A 21,384-nucleotide genomic window follows, 5' to 3' on the forward strand; every position below is an offset into this window, starting at 1 on the left:
TGCAAAAGACACCAAAATAATAACTCTTTAACAGCGTAATGATACTAATCTTGGTTAAACGGTGCCAAATATGCGTACAACAAACCAAATGTTTTCGTCAGCTGTGTGTTAAGTATCGGAATTACAATTTTCATCTAGCTAGGACCTGCTCGAACCACCTATTTAGATATAATCAGAGATTCTCACTCAGTCATGATTCATCTTCACCAGCTTCAGCAGCAGCTATCTGGGAATCCAATGTGCCACTGATACCATGTCAAGAATGATGCTTGGATCTAGGCCTGCACCACCCCGTTTGATCAACCCGCAGATGTGCCCCTGCCTATTGACGGAAATAGAAACAGCCGAGCTCATTTGTGATTCCTCTTCTGAAGTGGCATCCACAATATAGTGCTTACCTGCTTGAAAAATATATGCACATGACTCAGTACAGGGCTAAAAAGCATTTGCAATTTGCTAAGGGACAGAAGGGATGGCTAAATTTTGTCACCTTTGTTAATGTAACTATGACAGGGACCTTAGATGTGTCAAACTGCAGAAATTCCTCGTCACTTACATCAACCTCAGGTTGCTCATCACCTGATGCACCAGCTGCAACATTTACTCTTGGGATGCCTGTATCGCTCAAAGCAGCCTTTGGGAACATCAGTTTCTTTTCCTGTCATTTTTTCACTTTATTGGAAACAACAATTAAGTGCACTTTAACTCTTGTTCCTTGCTAGCCACACTAAATTTAATGTGTAAAAATTAAGATGGACAATGAAATTATGAAGACACTTTAGAGACTCTGAGTTGTCAAATACTGCCATCACAAGATACAAATCGTTATAAAGACTGGTTTGCAAGAGCAGTAAGCTCAAACTAGGAAGTATCAGGATAGAATTATTTTTACTTTCTAATTTATTTATGTTCAATGACATTTTATAAGTAATGTATAAAGAAAATCAATTAACTTTATAGCAGCACCTAGGGCATCTAGAAGATTCCCATCTGAACTGACAACAAGGCCGTCAATGTAAAGATCCCAACAGATCTTTCCTTCCACAACTACCAGAGAGGAGAGATCAATTCCAGCACCTGAGACAAACAAGGGCACCTTCATTTTCAACTCTGAAGTTGGATTAAAATACGCTCAACTGAGAATCCATTGCCAAAAGAGAAAACAGACCAGATCCACTTTTACCACCCAAGAGGCAACATCGAAGAGCCACCGAGAGTTCTGCTGACAGCTCCTCACCCCCTCTACCCTGCAGAAGTGAAAAAACAACAGCTTTACAATAAGTATAAATGCATTGGTCCTACAAAAGCAGAATAGATACTCATTCTCTGCAATGGACCAGTAATTCATACACCAAAAGGAGAAGTACAGATTCTATATGCCTTCGTATTTTATCAGAGCATGAATTCAACAACATTGGTGCTGCAGTTGGACTGCAATCAACATTGGTGCTGCAGTAAAACATGAGAAGGAAGATAATAAAAGTGTTAACCTCAAACATTGGTGCTGCAGTTGGACTGCAATCAACATTTATAAATACCTTTCCTTTGTCGGGTTGCAGCGCAGTTGGCCTTCCAAGTTCAGCCTGCACTCGGTCAACATTACCAGCAAATATGATAGTATGAAAAACAGGGGCAGCTCAAATAATTAGACTAACAAATTACCTAAATTTGATCAAGGACATTCCAATAGCATGTAAAAGTAGGTATGCGCTTAACATCAAGATCGCAGTTATACCTTCACACCGGCAATGACATCTGTAGCACCTATCCTGACCCTTGTCGAACCATTTGCCTGGGTAACGGCCACAAAGAACGGAAATTATAACAAAATAAGTAAAATTTCATGTCACACCAAAAAATAAAATCCATTATTTTTAGTGAAACATATGACAGATATTAACCTGGGAAATAACTCCAGTTTTGACATTGATGGGCCGAGGAGTCAATCTTTTTCGGCCATTAGAACGAATGTCCTGAGCAATGCCACCCTGTATAACATGCTTTTCTCCTATGGATAATCCCACCATTTCTGAACATATGATATGAAAAAACATTTCTCATCTAATTAACTTCATAAATATCAAGAAAATAATTATTACAGCAACATAATACGTATATAAAAATAATAAAAGCAATTAATTAAAAACTAAAAACAAAGGCAGCAATCCTAAGCGCTCATATGTCACAGAGAAACTCTACAGTTTGCTCAATCAACGTAAACAAATAGCTCAAAGTAAAGGGCAGCCGCTTGGAGTGAAAAAACATCTGAAGGAAGTACTCCTCCTCAATCTTAAGTAGTAAGCTTTCGTCTTTTATGTGATTCAAATACCATACATAAAACTTAAGGATACCAAAGAAGAAAATCTGAAATTTTAGAGGACAATAACAATTCTCTGGCAGCGGCAAGAATACTTTGTGTGTGCTGAGCTCCAAGGGTAGTCTTGGAGCCTTGTCCTTTGTGTGTTTATGGTCCATTTTTGTTTGTGCTTAACTTGTTTTGGGCTGCTGTACATGTAGGTGATTTTTTATTTTTTTCAAGTAGCTTAAGCTTCCTTAAACCCTTTTTCTCGAGTTTGGTTGTGTCATTTGATTATTATTTTTTATTTGGGTAAGAAATTAACTTAGCTCCTCAATAGATGAGATTAAGGAGGAGTTCTTAACTTAGCTCCTCAATAGATGAGATTAAGGCGGAGTTCTTCTCAACATACTTTGTTACTGATTTACCAAACTTTGCACATCTGGTTGAAACTGTTTGTATTATAAATCACATCATAAAGATCTCATATATATATATAATATGCACTACTTTGATTATAAGCACGAAGTTTCGTAAATTGGTAACAAAACATCTCAAGGAATTACTCCTTCTCAATCTCAAGGAGTCAAGCTTTCCATTTTAATGTGATTCAAATGCCATACAAAAAACATCTGGATACCACCAAGGAAGAAATTTTGAAATTTTAGAGGGCAATAACAATTCTCTATTAATAATCTTATTTATCATTTCTCCGGAAAAAAATAATCATTATCCTTCATTACTCCGGCAAATGTCCAACCCCACCACCCCCCCCCAAAAACTTGAAAGCAATCCCAAATGGTTCACCACTCTCAAAAGACCAATTTTATTTTCTTTCTTCCTGTTGCTTCTGCTCGACATGGGATTCAGTGCACGACGGTGCTCGCTTGTTGCTCGACGATTGTAATTACCGCAGTGAATCAGAGAGTCAGAGCTCATTGCCCGCCATTTTCTTCATCCTCTGCCCGTCGATCAAGGTTAGTCGGTCATAAGTTGATTTGAACTCTCGAATCAATCCAAGAATTTAACTTCAGAAAACCCAATTCGATGAAGAATTCCCAATTCGTCAGTTTTCGAGTTTGCACTATTCGATTCCAAAAGAACCCACCGTTACAAACCCCACAATTTCTGGGAAATTGGGGATAAGGAATCGGAATCCAATTCATATACCCCATAGAACGATCCCTTCGGCGTTCTATAGAGAAATGCGGCGTTGTAGGATTTCGCCAAATGTTTGCACTCTTAATATGGTTATGGCTGCTTACCGTAAATTAGGAAAATTAGAGAACGCTGTTGAGGTGCTCATGGAGATGGAGAGCATGGGTTGTAGCCCTAGTGTGGTTTCCTACAATACACTGATTGCAGGGCACCATGACAAGGGCCTTCTGAGTTCGTCTTTGAAGTTCAAAAAACTTGATGGCGAAGAATGGATTGCACCCGACTGTGGTAAATTTTAGCACACTTATTGATGGGTTTTTCAAGGCAGGAAAACTACAAGAAGAAAATAGAGTTTTTAGTGAGTCAAAGCCGCGAATGTGGCTCCTAATACAGTAACTTACAATAGTTTGATAAACGGATACAGCTGGGCAGGTAGTAGTGAGATGGGCAGTAGGCTTTTCGAGGAGATGTCAAAGGACCGAGTGAATGCTGATATACTGACTTATAATGCACTGATATTGGGACTCTGCAAGGAGGGTAAAACAAAGAAAGCTGCGTATCTGGTTAAAGAACTCGATACAAAGCACTTTGTCCCAAATGCATCAACCCTTTCTGCCCTTATTGTCTGGCAGTGTGTGCGAAAGGATGCAGATCGTGCCCTTGAGAGTCATGTAAAAGCATGATAAGAAGTGGTTATCATCCTGATGAGCAAACCTTAAAGTTGCATATATCAAGCTTCTGCAATAACAGGGATTTTAACGGGGGCAATCCAAGTATTGAAGGAAATGTTCGAGAGATGTATTGCTCTTGATTCAGGTATCTTATCTTATTTATGTCTAGGACTTCGTGGATATGGGAGAGAAGAATTGGTAAAGTAGTTATGTGGTGAGATGGAAGCTAGACGGCTCATGCCTCAAGGTTGTGATATGGTGAAAATTATCTACTCTGGAGTAGAGGGTTTGGACTGAACATTCTTCTTTTCCGAAAACATGTAAACTTGTTTACTGTTTGTAAGGTCTGCAGTGTTTCTATTAGACATGTAGATTGTAAAATTAGTTGATCCAGTTTTGCAACCACAATTTATGGTATACATTACAAGGCCATAACTGTTTCCACTTCCCTCTGTTCTTTTCTCTCTTTTTCCTCCCATCTGTTGCGAATTCCTGTAAAAAATGGGAACTGTTGAGTTTGTCTGCAGGTTTCACATCTAAGTAATACCCTATCCGATATTATACATATACTGCTTACCTCTGAAAAACAGAGGTCCGGTCGAAGCCAAACAGTAATATTGAAATGCACCTAAGATCAAAATAATAACTCTTTAACAGCTTAATAATACTATTCTTGGTTAAACGGTGCCAAATATGCGTACTACCAATCGAACGTTTTCACCAGCTGTGTAGGTATCGGAATTACAATTTTCATATAACTAGGACCTGCTCGAACCACCTACTTAGATATATCATAAGATTCTCAGTGTGTCATGATTCATCTTCACCAGCTTCAGCAGCAGCTATCTAGGAATCCAACGTGTTTATCAGCTGCTCACTTACTGTTTTTGCCACAGATACCAAGTCGAGAATGATGCTTGGATCTAGGCCTGCACCGCCCCGTTTGGTCAACCCGCAGATGCGCCCTTGCCTATTGACGGAAATCGAAACAGCTGAGTTCATTTGTGATTCCTCTTCTGAAGTGGCATCCACAATATAGTGCTTACCTACCTGAAAAATATATGCACATGACTCAGTACAGGGCAAAAAAGCATTTGCAATTCGCTAAGGGACAGAAGAGATTGTTAAATTTTGTCACCTTTGTTAAAGTAACTATGACAGGGACCTTAGATGTGTCAAATTGCAGAAATTCTGCATCGCTTACATCAACCTCTGGTTGCCCATCGCCTGATGCACCAGCTGCAACATTTACTCTTGGGATGCCTATGTTGTTCAAAGCAGCCTTTGGGAACATCAGTTTCTTTTCCTTTCGTTTTTTCACTTTATCTGGAAACAACAATTGAGTGCACTTTAACTCTTATAAATTGCCACCGCCTCCTCATCGGGGACGCAGGCGGAAGATCTGCTAACCAACCTCAACAACCTTTGCAACTGGACTGCCATTGTTTGTGACCGGTGACCGCAATAACAAAACAGTTTCCAAAATAAATCTCTCCAACTTGCAGATCACAGCCACACTAACCCACTTCAACTTCACCCCATTTCTTAATCTCACTCAGTTCTACCTCCATCAAAACAGTTTCCGAGAGCCTATACCATCTGCCATTGGCAACCTCTCTAGGCTGACAATCTTGGACTTGGGCAACAATTTATATTCGTTAGTGTTTGTTTTTGTTTTTGTTTTTTATTTTTATTTTTATTTATTTATTTTTTTTAATTCGAGTAAAAGCTAAAAACAGAAAACTGTATGTAGTTGGAATTCATTTTTCCAACTGGAATCTCTCCCTCCCTCACATCTTCCAATGCAAGATTTTCTCAACAATAGTGAAGAGCAATACTTGTTACTCAAAGATGAGTAAGAACTTTTACTCAAACTTCTTAATGTTTTAATCATAGAGTTTTGTACTTATGATCAGAACCATTCACATTATGAATCACACTGTAAAGATCATCTCTACAAAAAATAATTAAAACTAAGGTCGTTTAGTCAATCCATTCTAGCAAATACATATACAGTCTGTAATGCTCTTACCAATACCGTTCATTTGTTTTTAAACAGTTTGATGACTAAACGATCATAGTTTTAATTGATTTTTTGTATAAGCGATCTTTATAAGGTGATTTATAATATGAACGGTTCTGATTATAAACATAAAGTTCTATAAATTGACAACGAATAATTTTGAGAAATTTTAAATAGAAGTTCTTACTCATCTTTGAATAACCAAATATTGTTTAATAACGCATGCAGCTCATGTAATCACTTTTGAGATTTTAGACGGTGATGTTAGATCCTTTAACTTTTGGCTTTCCGTATAGGTTGGAATATTACCTATTCTAAAATTGAGGAAGGATTTGATTGTAGCTTAGCTACAGTCAAATTTTTGCCCCTTGATTTTGCTTTATCTACACACTGCTGCTACCAAATCAGTGTTGGACTGGGATAATTACTAAAAGTTAGGAGGGTAATATTGTCCGTAGGATTGGGTGCCCTAGGCCTGATTTGGGCCTATTTTGGGTTGCTGGTTTTGGGCCAGGTGTGGGCTTCAGAAGTGGGTTGTCCAATATGTTGGGGTGCGGGTGTAGGGTTGGTTATTTCCACACCAAAAATCATCATCCTCTTTTCAGTAAAAGCTGAACAGAGTTCCTCTCTGCAACTCCTCCTCCATTACTGCATTCGAATTTTCGACAATGGTGAGTAATTCAAACGCTTCTTTTGTTCAATCGTGTTTATTTAATTTAATTTGAATTCTTTCCGATTTTGTTTTCGATGTATGGGTTATGAATTTCCATGTTTCCGGTACTTATATGCAGCTGATTGCTTTCCTCGCTTTTTATCCATACCGTTTGGCTCAAAGAATGAAAACACGCATTGACCTGAGAAATCTTAAGAGTTGTTTACAAATTAGTAATTAACTTTGCAGTGTGGATGGCTGGTGTTTTGTTAAACTCTATACAAAGGCTCTTGATTGTTCCTAATGGTTTTCTCTTGCCTAATAATCGGGTGAACATAAAGGTTTATATGGATTTACGTGTTGGTGATGTCATCCGTTTTGGGCTGTGAGGATCTTCTTATCTTAACTCTCACTCTGCAACGCGATTGACCATCTCTTCGATCTCTGTTTCGTTATCTCTTCAATCCCTGCTTTGCAATCTTCGTTGTTCACGCTGCCTTCTCATCTCCGTTGGTATTTCCACCAACCAATGAAGTGTCCGGAGTTTGAACATGAAATGCCCAGGAGGCCGCCCAGTGCAAGGTAGCTTTTCTTTTTTCACTTTTCTGGGTGAAATGTCAATGTGGGATTGACCTAATTACTGCAATTGATAAATTATTGGTTTTGGTTGATGGTTTACCTTGCGCTGGGTTTTAGTTGATGGGTTTTGCTTGCTTTTGGTTTTGGTTGATGGCAGGTATATTTAATCTCCGTTGCACACCTCGCCTTCTCATCGCCGTCGCACACCTTACCAGAACTTGAATCAATGGTAACGTATAAATTGTATGGATTTTGCGCCTATTTTAATCTTCATTAACAAAATTAGCATTTAAATTGAATAATTCATACTCTTTTGATATTGGAAATTAGGATCTGATTTCTCAGTCCTATGCTTCTTTGCTGTATAAGATGAGTTTGGTTATATTACTCAGAAACGGGATATTTTTTTTTTTTTTTCCAGTGAGAGAGTGAAAATCCCTAGCCTTTAGATTTTCAAGTATTTTGTCAGCAATAATAATTTGTTTTTGCAGCTTTATATGTGTGTCTGTCTCCAAATATGAGGATCTCTTAATTTGCTTGTGTAGCTTTTGTAATATGATGATCTCTTAATTTGCTTGTGTAGCTTTTGTAATATGATGATCTCTTAATTTGCTTTTGCATATCTTCTTTGCTTCCTCTACTAGCTCTATATGTGATTCTATCTCCAAATAATTATTCCATATTTCCTATTTTTATAGGAACCAAATCATTGAATACACATGGAAAATTAAAAGGGTTTTAGTTTTTGGATTGGTTTAAATTTTCTATTGTTATTGGTTGTATTGCTGTCAAATATTTGATGGGAAGTTTGAAATGGAGAACTTGGTTGATTGTAGACTCTGATTTACTGGCTTCGAAATGGAGAAGTTATTTCTTGGTTCACTTCCGCAACATAAACCAGCTTCTCAGTTCAGTTCTCAGATATGAGGTTTCTCAGCTACCTCTTTTCTGTAATGAAACATTTGAATGGTACTCACTGGGATATCCCATTAATTAGGTCAGTTTTTGTGTAATTGGGATTCTTAAATTTGATATTAGGGATTTTAATTTGATTTGGTTTGGATTGCATTGTACACTGTTTCGGGTATCTTTAGCAAAATAGGATCTTTTTTTGGGGACTCTAGAAGTTTAGTTGAACACTAATATTAAATTTCTAACCCCTGTGGTGCCTCTCTCTATTTGAGTTTGAGTTGGGGATGGTGGACAATGAGCAATTCGGAGATTTATCGCAGTGCAATTTGTCATTTCCATGGACCACCTATAATACTGGCTTACATTTTTTTTCTTTTTTCTTTGCCTATAGTAATATTATTGTATCCCATACCAAAAAATTTTGGTTTGGGATTCGGGATACTAGTTTCGGTATGGTATCCCATACCGAACCACCCCTAGGTGCCGTCATGATCGATATGGGGGTAAGGTTCTAGGAGAGGGACGCATGTTTGCTGCACAGAGAGAGAAGGGGGAGATATGGTTTTGTTGGGGGGGGGGGGGGGGGGCGGAGGTCGAGGTGCGGGTGTAGGGTTGGTTATTTCCACACCAAAAATCATCATCCTCTTTTCAGTAAAAGCTGAACGGAGTTCCTCTCTGCAACTCCTCCTCCATTACTGCATTCGAATTTTCGACAATGGTGAGTAATTCAAACGCTTCTTTTGTTCAATCGTGTTTATTTAATTTAATTTGAATTCTTTCCGATTTTGTTTTCGATGTATGGGTTATGAATTTCCATGTTTCCGGTACTTATATGCAGCTGATTGCTTTCCTCGCTTTTTATCCATACCGTTTGGCTTAAAGAATGAAAACACGCATTGACCTGAGAAATCTTAAGAGTTGTTTACAAATTAGTAATTAACTTTGCAGTGTGGATGGCTGGTGTTTTGTTAAACTCTATACAAAGGCTCTTGATTGTTCCTAATGGTTTTCTCTTGCCTAATAATCGGGTGAACATAAAGGTTTATATGGATTTACGTGTTGGTGATGTCATCCGTTTTGGGCTGTGAGTATCTTCTTATCTTAACTCTCACTCTGCAACGCGATTGACCATCTCTTCGATCTCTGTTTCGTTATCTCTTCAATCCCTGCTTTGCAATCTTCGTTGTTCACCCTGCCTTCTCATCTCCGTTGGTATTTCCACCAACCAATGAAGTGCCCGGAGTTTGAACATGAAATGCCCAGGAGGCCCAGTGCAAGGTAACTTTTCTTTTTTTTACTTTTCTGGGTGAAATGTCAATGTGGGTTTGACCTAAGTAGTGCAATTGATAAATTATTGGTTTTAGTTGATAGGTTTTTCTTATGGGTTTTGCTTGCATTTGGTTTTGGTTGATGGCAGGTATATTTGATCTCCGTTGCACACGTCGCCTTCTCATCGCCGTCGCACACCTTACCAGAACTTGAATCAATGGTAACGTATAAATTGTATGGATTTTGCGCCTATTTTAATCTTCATTAGCGAAATTAACGTTTAAGTTGAATAATGCATACTCTATTGATATTGTAAATTAGGATCTGATTTCTCAGTCCTATGCTTCTTTGCTGTATAAGATGAGTTTGGTTATATTACTCAGAAACGGGAATTTTTTTTTATCCAGTGAGAGAGTGAAAATCCCTAGCCTTTATATTTTCAAGTATTTTGTCAGCAATAATAATTTGTTTTTGCAGCTTTATATGTGTGTCTGTCTCCAAATATGAGGATCTCTTAATTTGCTTTTGCATATCTTCTTTGCTTCCTCTGCTAGCTCTATATGTGATTCTATCTCCAACTAATTATTCCATATTTCCTATTTTTATAGTAACCAAATCATTGAATACACATGGAAAATTAAAAGGGTTTTAGTTTTTGGATTGGTTTAAATTTTTTATTGTTATTGGTTGTATTGCTGTCAAATATTTGATGGGAAGTTTGAAATGGAGAACTTGGTTGATTGGGATAGAGAGAATCCGACATCTGTAGACTCTGATTTACTGGCTTTGAAATGGAGAAGTTATTTCTTGGTTCACTTCCGCAACATAAACCAACTTCTCAGTTCGGTTCTCAGATATGAGGTTTCTCAGCTACCTCTTTTCTGTAATGAACCATTTGAATAGTACTCACTGGGATATCCCATTAATTAGGTCAGTTTTTGTGTAATTGGGATTCTTAAATTTGATATTAGGGATTTTAATTTGATTGGGTTTGGATTGCATTGTACACTGTTTCGGGTATCTTTAGCAAAATAGGATCTTTTTTTGGGGACTCTAGAAGTTTAGTTGAACACTAATATTAAATTTCTAACCCCTGTGGTGCCTCTCTATTTGAGTTTGAGTTGGGGATGGTGGACAATGAGCAATTCGGAGATTTATTGCAGTGCAATTTGTCATTTCCATGGACCACCTGTAATACTGGCTTACATTTTTCTTCTTTTTTCTTTGCCTATAGTAATATTATTGTTTATTTCCAAGATCTGAGCTTGTCATTCAGAAGAGATGCTTCATTCATAAAATTGAAATTTCCCAAATCTTTGTTAATAGTTGTACCCCTTGCAGAAGGATTTAATTTTCTTGGATGTCTACTTTGGAGCTTTAAGTTTTCATGTATCCAGCATTACTAGACCAAAAAAAGCGCAGTGTCGTGGAGTAATTAGGACTGTTTCTGTTCCTTTTTTTTAATGTTGAAATGACAAGTGGTTTTAAAAAATGGATAATTTTTTTACTGGATTTAGTTTCTGTTTTTGGCTTGAGAGTAAATTCAGAGAGCTAAAAGGCAGTAAAGTTTGAGTATTTACGTTTAATATTGTTTTGGGTTTGGATTAATTTTGTTTGTTTGATATTAGAAATTGAGTGATAGGGAATTTGCACTTTTCTCCCTTTTGAATAGCGTCGAACTCATTTCTCATTTTCTGTTTGGTTTCCAAGAAAATCGAGGGAAAAAAAAAGATAGAAGATTAATGAATTCACTGAATTGAGTGCTTTAAGTCCATTTATGATTGAAGTTATTCCCTTTGCTTTCATTTCTGTTTTTGTTCTTTTGGGTTTCGAGCACGTTGAGGATGGTAAAATCAATTATTTTGATTTTGGAAGTCTACTTTGTTTTTCAGCTTTAGTGCTTGGGAGAAGCGAAAATGTGATTTCATGTATGGTGGTTGTATTTGTCTGTCATTTGAAAGGAATTCAGACAAGAGAGAGAAGGGAGAGGGTAGGTTTGTTGTCAGTGAGATTGAACTTTGAAGGATGGTCTGATGTATCCTTGCAGGTGAACTATATGCTCGCGCACCCTCATCCAGTGGAACCTATTATCCTAATGATTTAGTGAATCCTATTATCCTATTGTTGGAACAATTCAAAGAGTGTTTTAGCCTGTATTTCCTTTCGTTATTGACTCCTAGGGTAGATTTTCCCCCGTACCCAGTTTACTGTTGTGCATTTGACCTATAATCATACATTGGAGATATTGGGTGAAAAATTGTAAAAGGATGTTTTGAGAATCATCTGGTGAATAGCTCTTTAATTCTCACTTTCTCCTTAGAGTTGTAGTTCTGGGCAGTGTGATGGTGAGATATTTTTAAATTCGTTCCAATTATAATAAAAGGTAGCATACTTTTCTTCCCGTGGTTCACCTATCTCTTGGTTATTTAAATTCTCATCAGCTCGGTTCACCCATCTCTTGGTTATTTAAATACTTATCAGCTCGGTTCCCGCATCTCTTGGTTATTTAAATCCTTATCAGCTTGGTTCCCTCATCTCTTGGTCATTTAAATTCTTTAGAGATGCCTGTATTGATTTGTGATTTTGTTGGATTTACTCTAGTGAAATGCGTGTTATCTGCATTGGTGCATTTTAGGGTGTGACTCCGTTCGTACCGTCTTTGTAGTGCATCTTTTTGTGCAAATTATTCATGCATGTTGTGGATAAAGGTTTTAAAACCCGCAGCGAAGCGCGGGCAATTTTTCTAGTTATAACCTAAATATAAGCTTTTGTCAAATTCGAACCCAAATATAAGTTTCATATAATACACAAGTTATATTGTGGAGCACCAATGTAACAACGAAATATAAATTTTGCCTTCTACAATGCAGGGTATGAACTTTGAACTTAAAATTCAAATTTGAGTGTACAAATTGGAGGAGAAAATGTGAAAACTCAAATCATTTTTCGATCCACTTGTGAGAATATAGGTACGTGAATACGAATTTTAGGATTAATCTGTAGGAGTATACATCCATGTTTTATAACCATTTCTCTTTTTAATATAATATTTGCTTGAGGTTGATTGATGTGATTTGTTCGATACCAAATTAGGTTGTTTATTGTGTGGTTTAGCTGAACTCTTCTTCCTTCTTCTAGTGTAAAATATCGATGTACTAAAAAAAAAAATAATTAAGTTTGGATCCAAAAATTGAAGTTGGTCTTATGGAGGGTTTACACGTGAAAAGTTCCAATAAATTATCCATACTAAAGCTCAATAAGGAAAAAAAAAAAAAATTCCTAAGCACAATTAAAGGACAGAAAAGCCTCTGTTTCACTATTATTATTCAGTGCCATTTTTTTAGCTGCATAGTAAAATGGCCAAAAAGGCCCTGCCTCTTCAATTTGTCCAGAAATTTTTTTCTTGTGCGCGTAACACAAATGATACATCACATGTTATTATATAAATAGTAGAAAATTTTATTTTTTATGTTATTAATTTTTTAATGCAAGAATCTTACCACTTATATAAAGACAAATGGTAAACTATCTTGTGTTCGCGTACATTAAAAAATCTCTTTAGTTTATCGACCCACCGTTTGTTTTTTTCACAGCTAAAACCCTCACCGCGTTGCTTGCCTCTACTCTCCCCGTCTTCCTTCTCGCCTCATTTGCTAAAATCTCTTCGATTCTACCAACCGCCGCAACCGGTGAGACTTGCCCAAAGGTAAATTCTTTTCTCTTCCTTACAAAATTTAATATTGATCTTGAAAATAGTGAAAACCCCATAAAACAAACTGACTTTCTCAACCGAAGATTATGATATATGTTTCTAAGCTGTTTGCCTTTGGAAAGTAAAAAACAAACTGAGCAATTATAAGATTTGACCAAGTAAATGGTTTCGCATTTGATTATTTAGGATAATTACAAGCTTGAGGATTATTAAATGATATATTTGATAAATACGTCCAATTTTAAGGTAGGAGCCTTTAGATTACAACTCACTTTATGGTTTTGCATTAGAAGACAATCTGTACTCAACATCTTAAGTAAGTTTGGAGGAAATCTACTCTTAGTTGATGCTCTGTCTCCATCTTTTTTGCCTGCTTTAATATGCTTTCTTCTGATCTCTAACTTTTTAAATTTTTTATTTTATTAATTTGATTCGGTCGATTTTCAGAGAATAGCTTCAATTGAGTTAGGTTTTGTTCAATTTAATCTTATTAGTTTCATTCCAATTCAATGATTTTCTGTAGCGCTGAGTTTTCTGTTGGAGAATAAATGTTCTTCATGGTTCATTCAACTTTGTTTTATCTTCTGATTTGGATTTTGAAATTGAGACTCCTAGCTTTGCCCTCATCAAGAAAATTTTATTGATTCCAATTGATAATTGTTAACAGGATAGGAAAGGCATCACCAATTTGAAATCAGCTCTTCAGGTATGCATTCATTCCAGATTTAAAACATCACTTCTGTTTAGTATGTTGTTTATCATTTTTCATCATAACACCGTCATGCGGTGTTACTGTCCGTCCTTTTATCATTTTGCAGATCTGAGTTTTCTGTTGGAGAATAAATTTTCTTCATAGTTCATTCAATTTTGTTTTATTTTCTGATTTGGATTTTGAAATTGAGACTCCTAGCTTTGCCCTCATCAAGAAAATTTTATTGATTCCAAATGATAAATGTTACCAGGATGGGAAAGGGATCACCAATTTGAAATCAACTCTTCAGGTATGCATTCATTCCATATTTAAAACATCACTTCCGTTTAGTATGTTTATCATTTTTTATCATAACACCGTCATGCGGTGTTACTGTCCGTCCTTTTAGTTGTTAAAATATGCTTTTTTGAGTTGTACATAGAACTCTTAATGTAGAATTAGTAAAATGCAGGTGCAAAATGAACGACTAATCAATGTGGAAAACTTTTGAAAATGTATATAACTGTAACTTAGAAATCTCCCATTTGGATTGCACATATGCTCTTGATGCAAAGTAAATAAAATGTAATGTAACTTAAAGACCTGTTTTACCTTGTTGGTTTAGCTGTTCTGTTAATTTTTGAAATATTTAGAAATGAATGGGTTGATTTGTGATTTTATGGAATTTTCAGAAGTATCTATTATGTGCATAGTGATATATGTGTTTGTGAATGCAGTTAAGCTGTTGGTAGCTTTTGAGTATCAATTGATTATTATGTATTGTTATTCAAACTCCATCTCTTTTTTTGGGAAATGTTTCATATTTGCTATAAACTATGAATTTAAAACCCACAGCAGAGCATGGCACTTTTGCTAGTTTTGAAGCAAATGAAAACGGGAAATGTAATTCCAACTACTTAGTTGATAACACTGAATGTGATCAAGTAGAAATATTATACAAAGCAAACTTATAGAACCCCATTATTGTAATATAACATAACAACATGCTGAAGCACAAAAATCATAAAAAACATGACATTGGCCTTGAAGGCCCAAACATTTCTCTAGCCGATTGACACATCAAGCTTAAGTTCTGCGTCCCCTCCTCGCCCATGTGGTTGTTGGCTTCCTCATCTTGCTGAATTTCTCCACAAACCATTCATGCTTCATGTCGGCCAATGTGTTTCCAGCAACCACTCCCACTATTAGTCCGCTAACAACTCCGGGCAAGACTACATACCAGGCAAACACAAATGGAAATCTAGCCTCTTCATCTTCTTCAAAGCTTGATGGTGGCGGCAGCCTCGAGCTCGTAGAACCCTCGCATTTGTTGGACAAGGGCTTTCCACAAAGACCTGAGTTTCCTTGGTATGAACCTTCTAGGAATGTACCAAATTGTTGGCCAAGTGGTATAGGCCCCCAAAGATGGTTATGCGACACATTGAAGTACTCAAGGAAAGTGAGTTGTGCCAAACTACTGGGGATCCTTCCTGAGAGCTTGTTTTGAGAGAGATCCAACGATTCAAGAGCAGTCAAGTTCCCTAGAGATGAGGGGATGTGACCAGAGAGAGCGTTGTTGGAGAGGTTTAGGAACCTAAGCGCTCTTAGACTCCCAATGATACTTGCTGGAATCTCTCCTTCAAATCTATTACTTGAGAAATCTATGAGTCTCAGATCATAGGGGGTATAATCATAGTTCAACTCAACACCTTTTACAGGAATTATTATACCGTATGAATATTGAATGTAAGATCCATCTTTATTTATACTGTCGTTCGAGTAGACTTCAAAGTACTGGCTTCCATTGTTTGCGACAACATATTTCATGAAATTCCAGTTCTCCATGTACTTAGAAGGCAACATACCTGAAAACAGATTGTTGGATAAATCAATGATGCACAAGTTTGGGAACTCATGATTAGTTGGAGGCTTCCCAATTATCCCATGAAATGCGTTCGACCCCAAAGTGAGACCCCTCAGTACTAGAAGTACCCCTAACCAAGAAGGGAAGATGTCACTGATCTGATTGTTGCCAATGTCAAGAAACTCCAACTGAGTGCAATTGGCCATTGATCTTGGTAGCTTCCCCTGTAACTGATTGTAACCCAACTGAACCACTTTCAAACTATTTTTGTTAGCACAAAATGGAGGAATATCGCTGTGGAAAGAATTAAACCCCAATTGCAGTATTTCCAAGCTACTGGAGTTCCCCAAACACTGTGGAAGCATACCACTCAGGTTGTTGTTGGCCAAATCAAGAACTTGAAGATCATTCAAGTTGCAGAACAATGGTGAAACTTCTCCACTATAATTATTGTTGTCGACCATGTAAACCGTGATAGATTGTGGTGGAATTGGCAATGACCCATGTAACCGATTATTCTCAAGACTAAAAAGCTGTAGATTTTTCCATGGAAGAGTGACTGGATTTTCCTCAAAGCCTGTTAAGAAGTTAGAGTCGAAGTCGAGATGGACCAAAGTTTCTCTAGTTGCATTCCAGAGCCATTTTGGTATTTGGCCATGAAGGTTGTTATGACATAGGTCTAGGACTTCCAATTCGTATTGATTTTTCAAAAATTCTGGAAACTCTGTCAAGTTGCATTTAGCCAACCCTAGACTTTTGAACTTTGGAAGAGTAGCACTTGAACCAGATTTGACACGCACATATAACTTGTTGTACCCTAAACTAAGTTCCTTTAACTTTTTCAGGTTGGAAAACTCATCAAACTCAACTAATCCACTCAAATTATTACCGGAAAGGCGAAGAAATTCAAGATTTCTTAGCTGGAAAAGCGACTTTGGAACTGCTCCTTGAAAATCGTTGAAGGCGAGGTACAAAAGAGTTAATTGGGTCAACTCTACTGCAAGCCAAGATGGGATTTCACCAGTTAATGAATTGTACAACAAATCTAGGAATGCAAGTTGGGTCAGATTAGCCACAAAACGTGGGAAATTTCCCCTTAAGTTAATATTCGAAAGACCCAAATAGTTGAGATTGGTTAATTTTCCAAAACAAGACAAGGAATCAGGAACGAAGAATTGGCCTGTGGAAACGTCATGAAATGAAGCCATCTCAAGGAAACTAAGCTGGGTAAGGTTTCCGAAAGAAAATGGAACATGGGAATCAAAGCCACAGTTTGAGATATCAAAGTAATTTAAGGAATGAAGGTTTCCGACAGAACTAGGAAGTTCACCAGAGAAATTTGTCCATGAAACAACCAATATTTTGAGGGAATTGGTCCTGTTAAAATTTGGAAAATAACCATTTAGGTCTATGTTCGAATACAATCTAAGCTCCTCTAGGTTTGGTAGGTGGAAAATGCCTACTAGGAATTCCCCATACAACCCACAGTAGCTTAGTTTGAGAGATGTGAGAGAAGATGCATTGACCAAGATATCAGGCAAAGTGGAGTGTATGCCTACACCACTAAGATGAAGTTGTTTTATGCTGGTCAAGTTTTGGACTAGGATTCTCATGTTGGACTTCCTAAGCTCCAAACCATGATTGTAAGACAGAACAAGGGTAGACAGTTTGGATAACTTTGAAATTTCAGATGGAATTTGGCCAGAAAATGCAGACCATGAAAGGTTGAGATAGGATAGACTAGAAAGGTCATGGCCCAATCTCGATGGTATTTCAGAGGAATTGAAGTCGTTATCTGAGAGGTCAAGCATCTGCAAGTGAACAAGTCGGAAGAGGGTGCTGTTGGACTTGATAGAACCGTAGAGACAGCTGCTCTTGAGGTTAAGGCCAATGACGTGGCCAGACTCCGCATGGCACTCAACACCATCCCACGAACAACAGTTACTCTGATTCTGATCTCCTTCTCGAGCCCAAGATGCAACCTTCGGATAAGCAAAAGGAGAATAAGAAGCTGACTTGTTTATCGTAAAGCTTTCCTTGAATTGTAACAAGAAGGAGTGCTCGTCAGCGTGGCAAAGTGTCCGTGTCTGAGTCTGCACAAATGAAAAACAGTGAGTAGCATTGAGTAATAAAAAAAGAAGACAATGGAAACAGGTAAACTTGGACAACCAAGATTCCATTTTCATGGCACTGTGTTTTTCTGGTTATAGGAAATATTGTTTTATGGCTCTCGGATAATTAAGAGTGAAGAAGCTAACTCCTTTATAGACACAACTCATGCAAAGCATAAATAAAAAAAAGTATGAGTCGATCGATGAGTGGGTGGTGAATTGATGTCTCGATCAATTGAAGGCTTGAAGTCATTCATCGTTTGCATGTAATAATTACAAACTCGATCGTTTAGTTTTATCTATACGCTTGTTTGATCTTAAAAAATGCGAACGTAATACTTTGAGTAGATAAAATCAGGTGATCGCTATCACTTGAAGAATTGAAGTCAAGTCGTCGTTTGCATATGTGACTCATCTCAACGCTTATTTATCTTTTTAATACATGTTCTAATTCTGTGTATATATACTCCTTATCCTTAACTCAATTTATTTATCGTTACACTTATTTATCTAATGTTAATTACTTGAGTTGAAGTTCGTCCATGTAGTAGGATTTATTATGTATACACACAATTTATTCATAGTATGTGAATATTAATTAATTTCTCGAGCTTTGCACACATAACTATCAATTAGTTGTCACTCCTACTAATAAAAATGTCACTGAGGCTACTATCTCTTTCACCAACAAAGTAGCTTTTGTTCCATTAATCTTGGGCATGAGGTTTAGTGAACCAGATTATAAGCCACTGATCATCGACATAAACGTTCTTGTAAAGCTAACCATGCTTTCAAAGTGACTGGCCGACGAATCGATGGAAGTCTTTCGAAGCTAGCTAATATCCTATTCAGCACTTAACACAAATTTTTGGGTGCGCACAATATTAATTATATATTGCAGGATGTAACATGATTAATTTTATAAAAAATTAGATTTTAATATTTAAATAAGATAAAGTTTAGAAAAATATCTTATACAAGATTAAAATTTGATTTTAGTCCTTAAATTTTATTTAATGTCAGCATATGTATTTAATGTTTCTCTGTTTTATTTATAATTTTTAATTCTCGAAATTATTAGGTAGTACCGTACTACCACATCAGCACATGATACTTCAACTTAAAAGTTGACACATGTACAATTGTTATACAGCTGGGATTAAAGCTTATTTTAACATAAAAATGAAATTTAAAAAATAAATAAAAACTTGAAGAAAATAAAATACCCATAACCACCTCCATTCCTACGTATTCCCAGTGCAGTTATCCAGAATTCCACCCCTTGCTCTGAGGCTGCCGCCCCTTTTGATCTCTTCCCCAGACTTCAACAAGTTCTTACCCGATAAATTACAATTACAAATAACCATTAGTTTAGACAGGTAATTAGAAAAAAGGGTCATGCCCTTCCAATTCATTGCCAGATTGCGAAATGCAGCACCAAAATCCACAAAATCATCAATAGGGTTCTCATCTATTGAAAGTTATCATTATTCCCTTCGACCCTGATATTTGATAGAGAGTTGTAGAGAGAGAAAGAGGTCGAAGAAGAAAGGGAAAGTTGACAACGGCAGCGATGGCTGCAGAATTATTTTCATTTTTCTTTTTTTTTTTTTTTGAAAATTTTATTTTGTAAGTATAAAATAAATATTTATTCCAACTGTAAATAAGTTGTATACATGGCAAATTTTGAGTGGAAGTATCACAACTGACGTGGTGATACAATACCACTCTATAATTTCTCCTCATTACGGTAAGTATCTTATATAAGAAAATATTTTCGTAGTGATTTTTCGGTACACTTATGATTTTTCGTAGTGATTTTTTAACCATTCATATACATAAAATAAATAAACAATTCATTATGAATATGCTACTTGTTACTATAAACGTTGATTGGCTTTCATGAATGAATGACTAAAAGATCTCTGAATTGAAGGATTTTTGCAGATATGATTATGATAAAGAGGATAAACAATTTCGATATGATGTTTGTACAATGAAGATACGTTAATCGTAAGTGAGAGGACAAACATTATCCAAAAAGGTGTGTGATAATACTTGTACTCCTTGGGAGATGAGCTCATTCTCCCACTTACAAATAGGGGTGTGCTATTCACACAGCCTATTTTACTTCTCATACACCCTTGATAATTTATATCCGTTGATCTTCTTCAATTCATCCGATCCGACGGTCGAAAATTAAAAAGGTGTGTGAGAAGTAAAATGGGGTGTGTGGATATCACACCCCTACAAATAAAGCATCTTAACCGTAGAAATTTCATAATCAAAATCGTTCAATTTCTTAATCTTCATTTGAAAATCATCCCTATAATATCATTCGAATTAGATATTGTCTATTCATCTAAATATAACAAATAAATCAACATTTTATCATAAATATGTTAGTTGGTACTTATACCGTTAATTTGTTTGATACATTTGGATCTAAACGACCTCTAATTCAAATAATTTTCTTGTGGAGATGATTTTAAAATAAAGATTAAAATTTTGAAATGTTCCATTTATAAAATTTATACCGTAAAAATTCACTATTTGTAAGTGAAGAAATAAGATCATTCCAAAAAGCAAGCACAAGTATTATTCTTCACAAAACATATGTAAAAAAAATATGGGGATGAGTGATGAGTCATTGAGTGGTGACAAAAAAGAAATGAAAAAGAAAACCAAACAAGGAGACGATGAAGTCAATAAAATGCCGATCTCGATCATTCGAAGACTTGGAAGTCATATGAGTCGTTTGCAGGTAAACATCTCTAGCTAACCTACAAGTCTACCATTAATGTTGTTGCTAGTTATTGGCATTGGGTATCAGGCAATTGTCGCAGTTGAAGTCAAGCTATTAAGGCCAAATTTGCCTTGTCCCACATGATAAGGCATTGCTAATTAGTAATTACCGCTCATGTTATTGTCATGATAAATACTAAAAATGACATTAAGAAAAAATGGAAATTACATTTATAATTCAGTAATACAAAAGACCAACGCAAGGGTTACATCAATAGCATCTTAAAAATCTTGAGTTCCTCCGGCCATAGTAACAAATGGGCAACACAAGGGTTGCATCAATAGCATTGAAACCCGAAATTACGTACTCCTTTGATGAACAACAATTACTCGTCCCATCTCCTTCTTGCATCCAAGACGCAATTTTTGGATTGAAGAAAGTTAAGGTTCCACCATATGATAAAACTAATTGACAATATGAGGAGTGGTTCAATTTTTTTAAGCTCTTGCAAGGTTTTCTTTCATCAATGCGGAACTCTTTTATCTTCACATTCTCGTACGCCCCTTCACGTGTGGCAAATATTCAAGCCAAACACGTGACCAACAAGAATTGAGTGATGTGAAGCACATGTGGCTATTGAGCCAACCTGCTCTGATACCATGAAGAAAGTTGAGGTTCCATCATAAAACCAATTGGCAAT

At 36.5% G+C, this 21,384-nt stretch overlaps 1 protein-coding gene, 1 long non-coding RNA gene, 1 other non-coding gene and 1 pseudogene across 7 annotated transcripts in view; 2 read left to right on the top strand and 2 right to left on the bottom strand.

Annotated features, from left to right (window-relative positions):
• LOC137741103 (uncharacterized) lies at positions 1-2,472 on the bottom strand. The gene is made up of 8 exons (XR_015966354.1): positions 2,352-2,472; positions 1,902-2,029; positions 1,736-1,792; positions 1,491-1,583; positions 1,169-1,247; positions 953-1,077; positions 490-658; positions 1-401 (listed from the first exon to the last, which is right to left on the bottom strand). It is a non-coding gene; the product is annotated as an uncharacterized LOC137741103 (transcript).
• Positions 2,473-3,066: 594 nt separating this feature from the next.
• LOC137740453 (uncharacterized) lies at positions 3,067-4,569 on the top strand (annotated as a pseudogene).
• Positions 4,570-6,558: 1,989 nt separating this feature from the next.
• LOC137741107 (uncharacterized) lies at positions 6,559-14,648 on the top strand. Of its 4 annotated transcripts, XR_015966359.1 has the most exons (10): positions 6,618-6,819; positions 6,940-7,382; positions 7,537-7,608; positions 9,240-9,569; positions 9,709-9,780; positions 12,431-12,529; positions 13,154-13,266; positions 13,940-13,978; positions 14,235-14,273; positions 14,426-14,648. It is a non-coding gene; the product is annotated as an uncharacterized LOC137741107 (long non-coding RNA). The 4 variants fall into 4 exon arrangements; XR_015966356.1 differs by having other exon boundaries at positions 6,625-6,819; positions 7,050-7,382; positions 14,235-14,648; XR_015966357.1 differs by having other exon boundaries at positions 6,626-6,819; positions 7,142-7,382; positions 14,235-14,648.
• A 192-nt stretch (positions 14,649-14,840) lies between these two features.
• LOC148694153 (receptor-like protein 7) overlaps positions 14,841-21,384 on the bottom strand; it is a 61,223-nt gene continuing 54,679 nt past the window's right edge. The window contains exon 7 of one of the 2 annotated variants that reach the window (XM_088699693.1): positions 14,841-17,920. In XM_088699693.1, the coding sequence (XP_088555819.1) occupies positions 15,050-17,920 (2,871 nt within the window). In that variant the 3' untranslated portion in view covers positions 14,841-15,049. Of the gene's footprint in view, positions 18,174-21,384 lie in introns of those variants that run through there. The other variant, XM_088699692.1, reaches the window with a different exon arrangement.

Source organism: Pyrus communis, chromosome 9, assembly GCF_041283825.1.
Source record: "Pyrus communis isolate YQ-2024b chromosome 9, ASM4128382v1, whole genome shotgun sequence".
NCBI classification, from domain to species: domain Eukaryota; kingdom Viridiplantae; phylum Streptophyta; class Magnoliopsida; order Rosales; family Rosaceae; genus Pyrus; species Pyrus communis.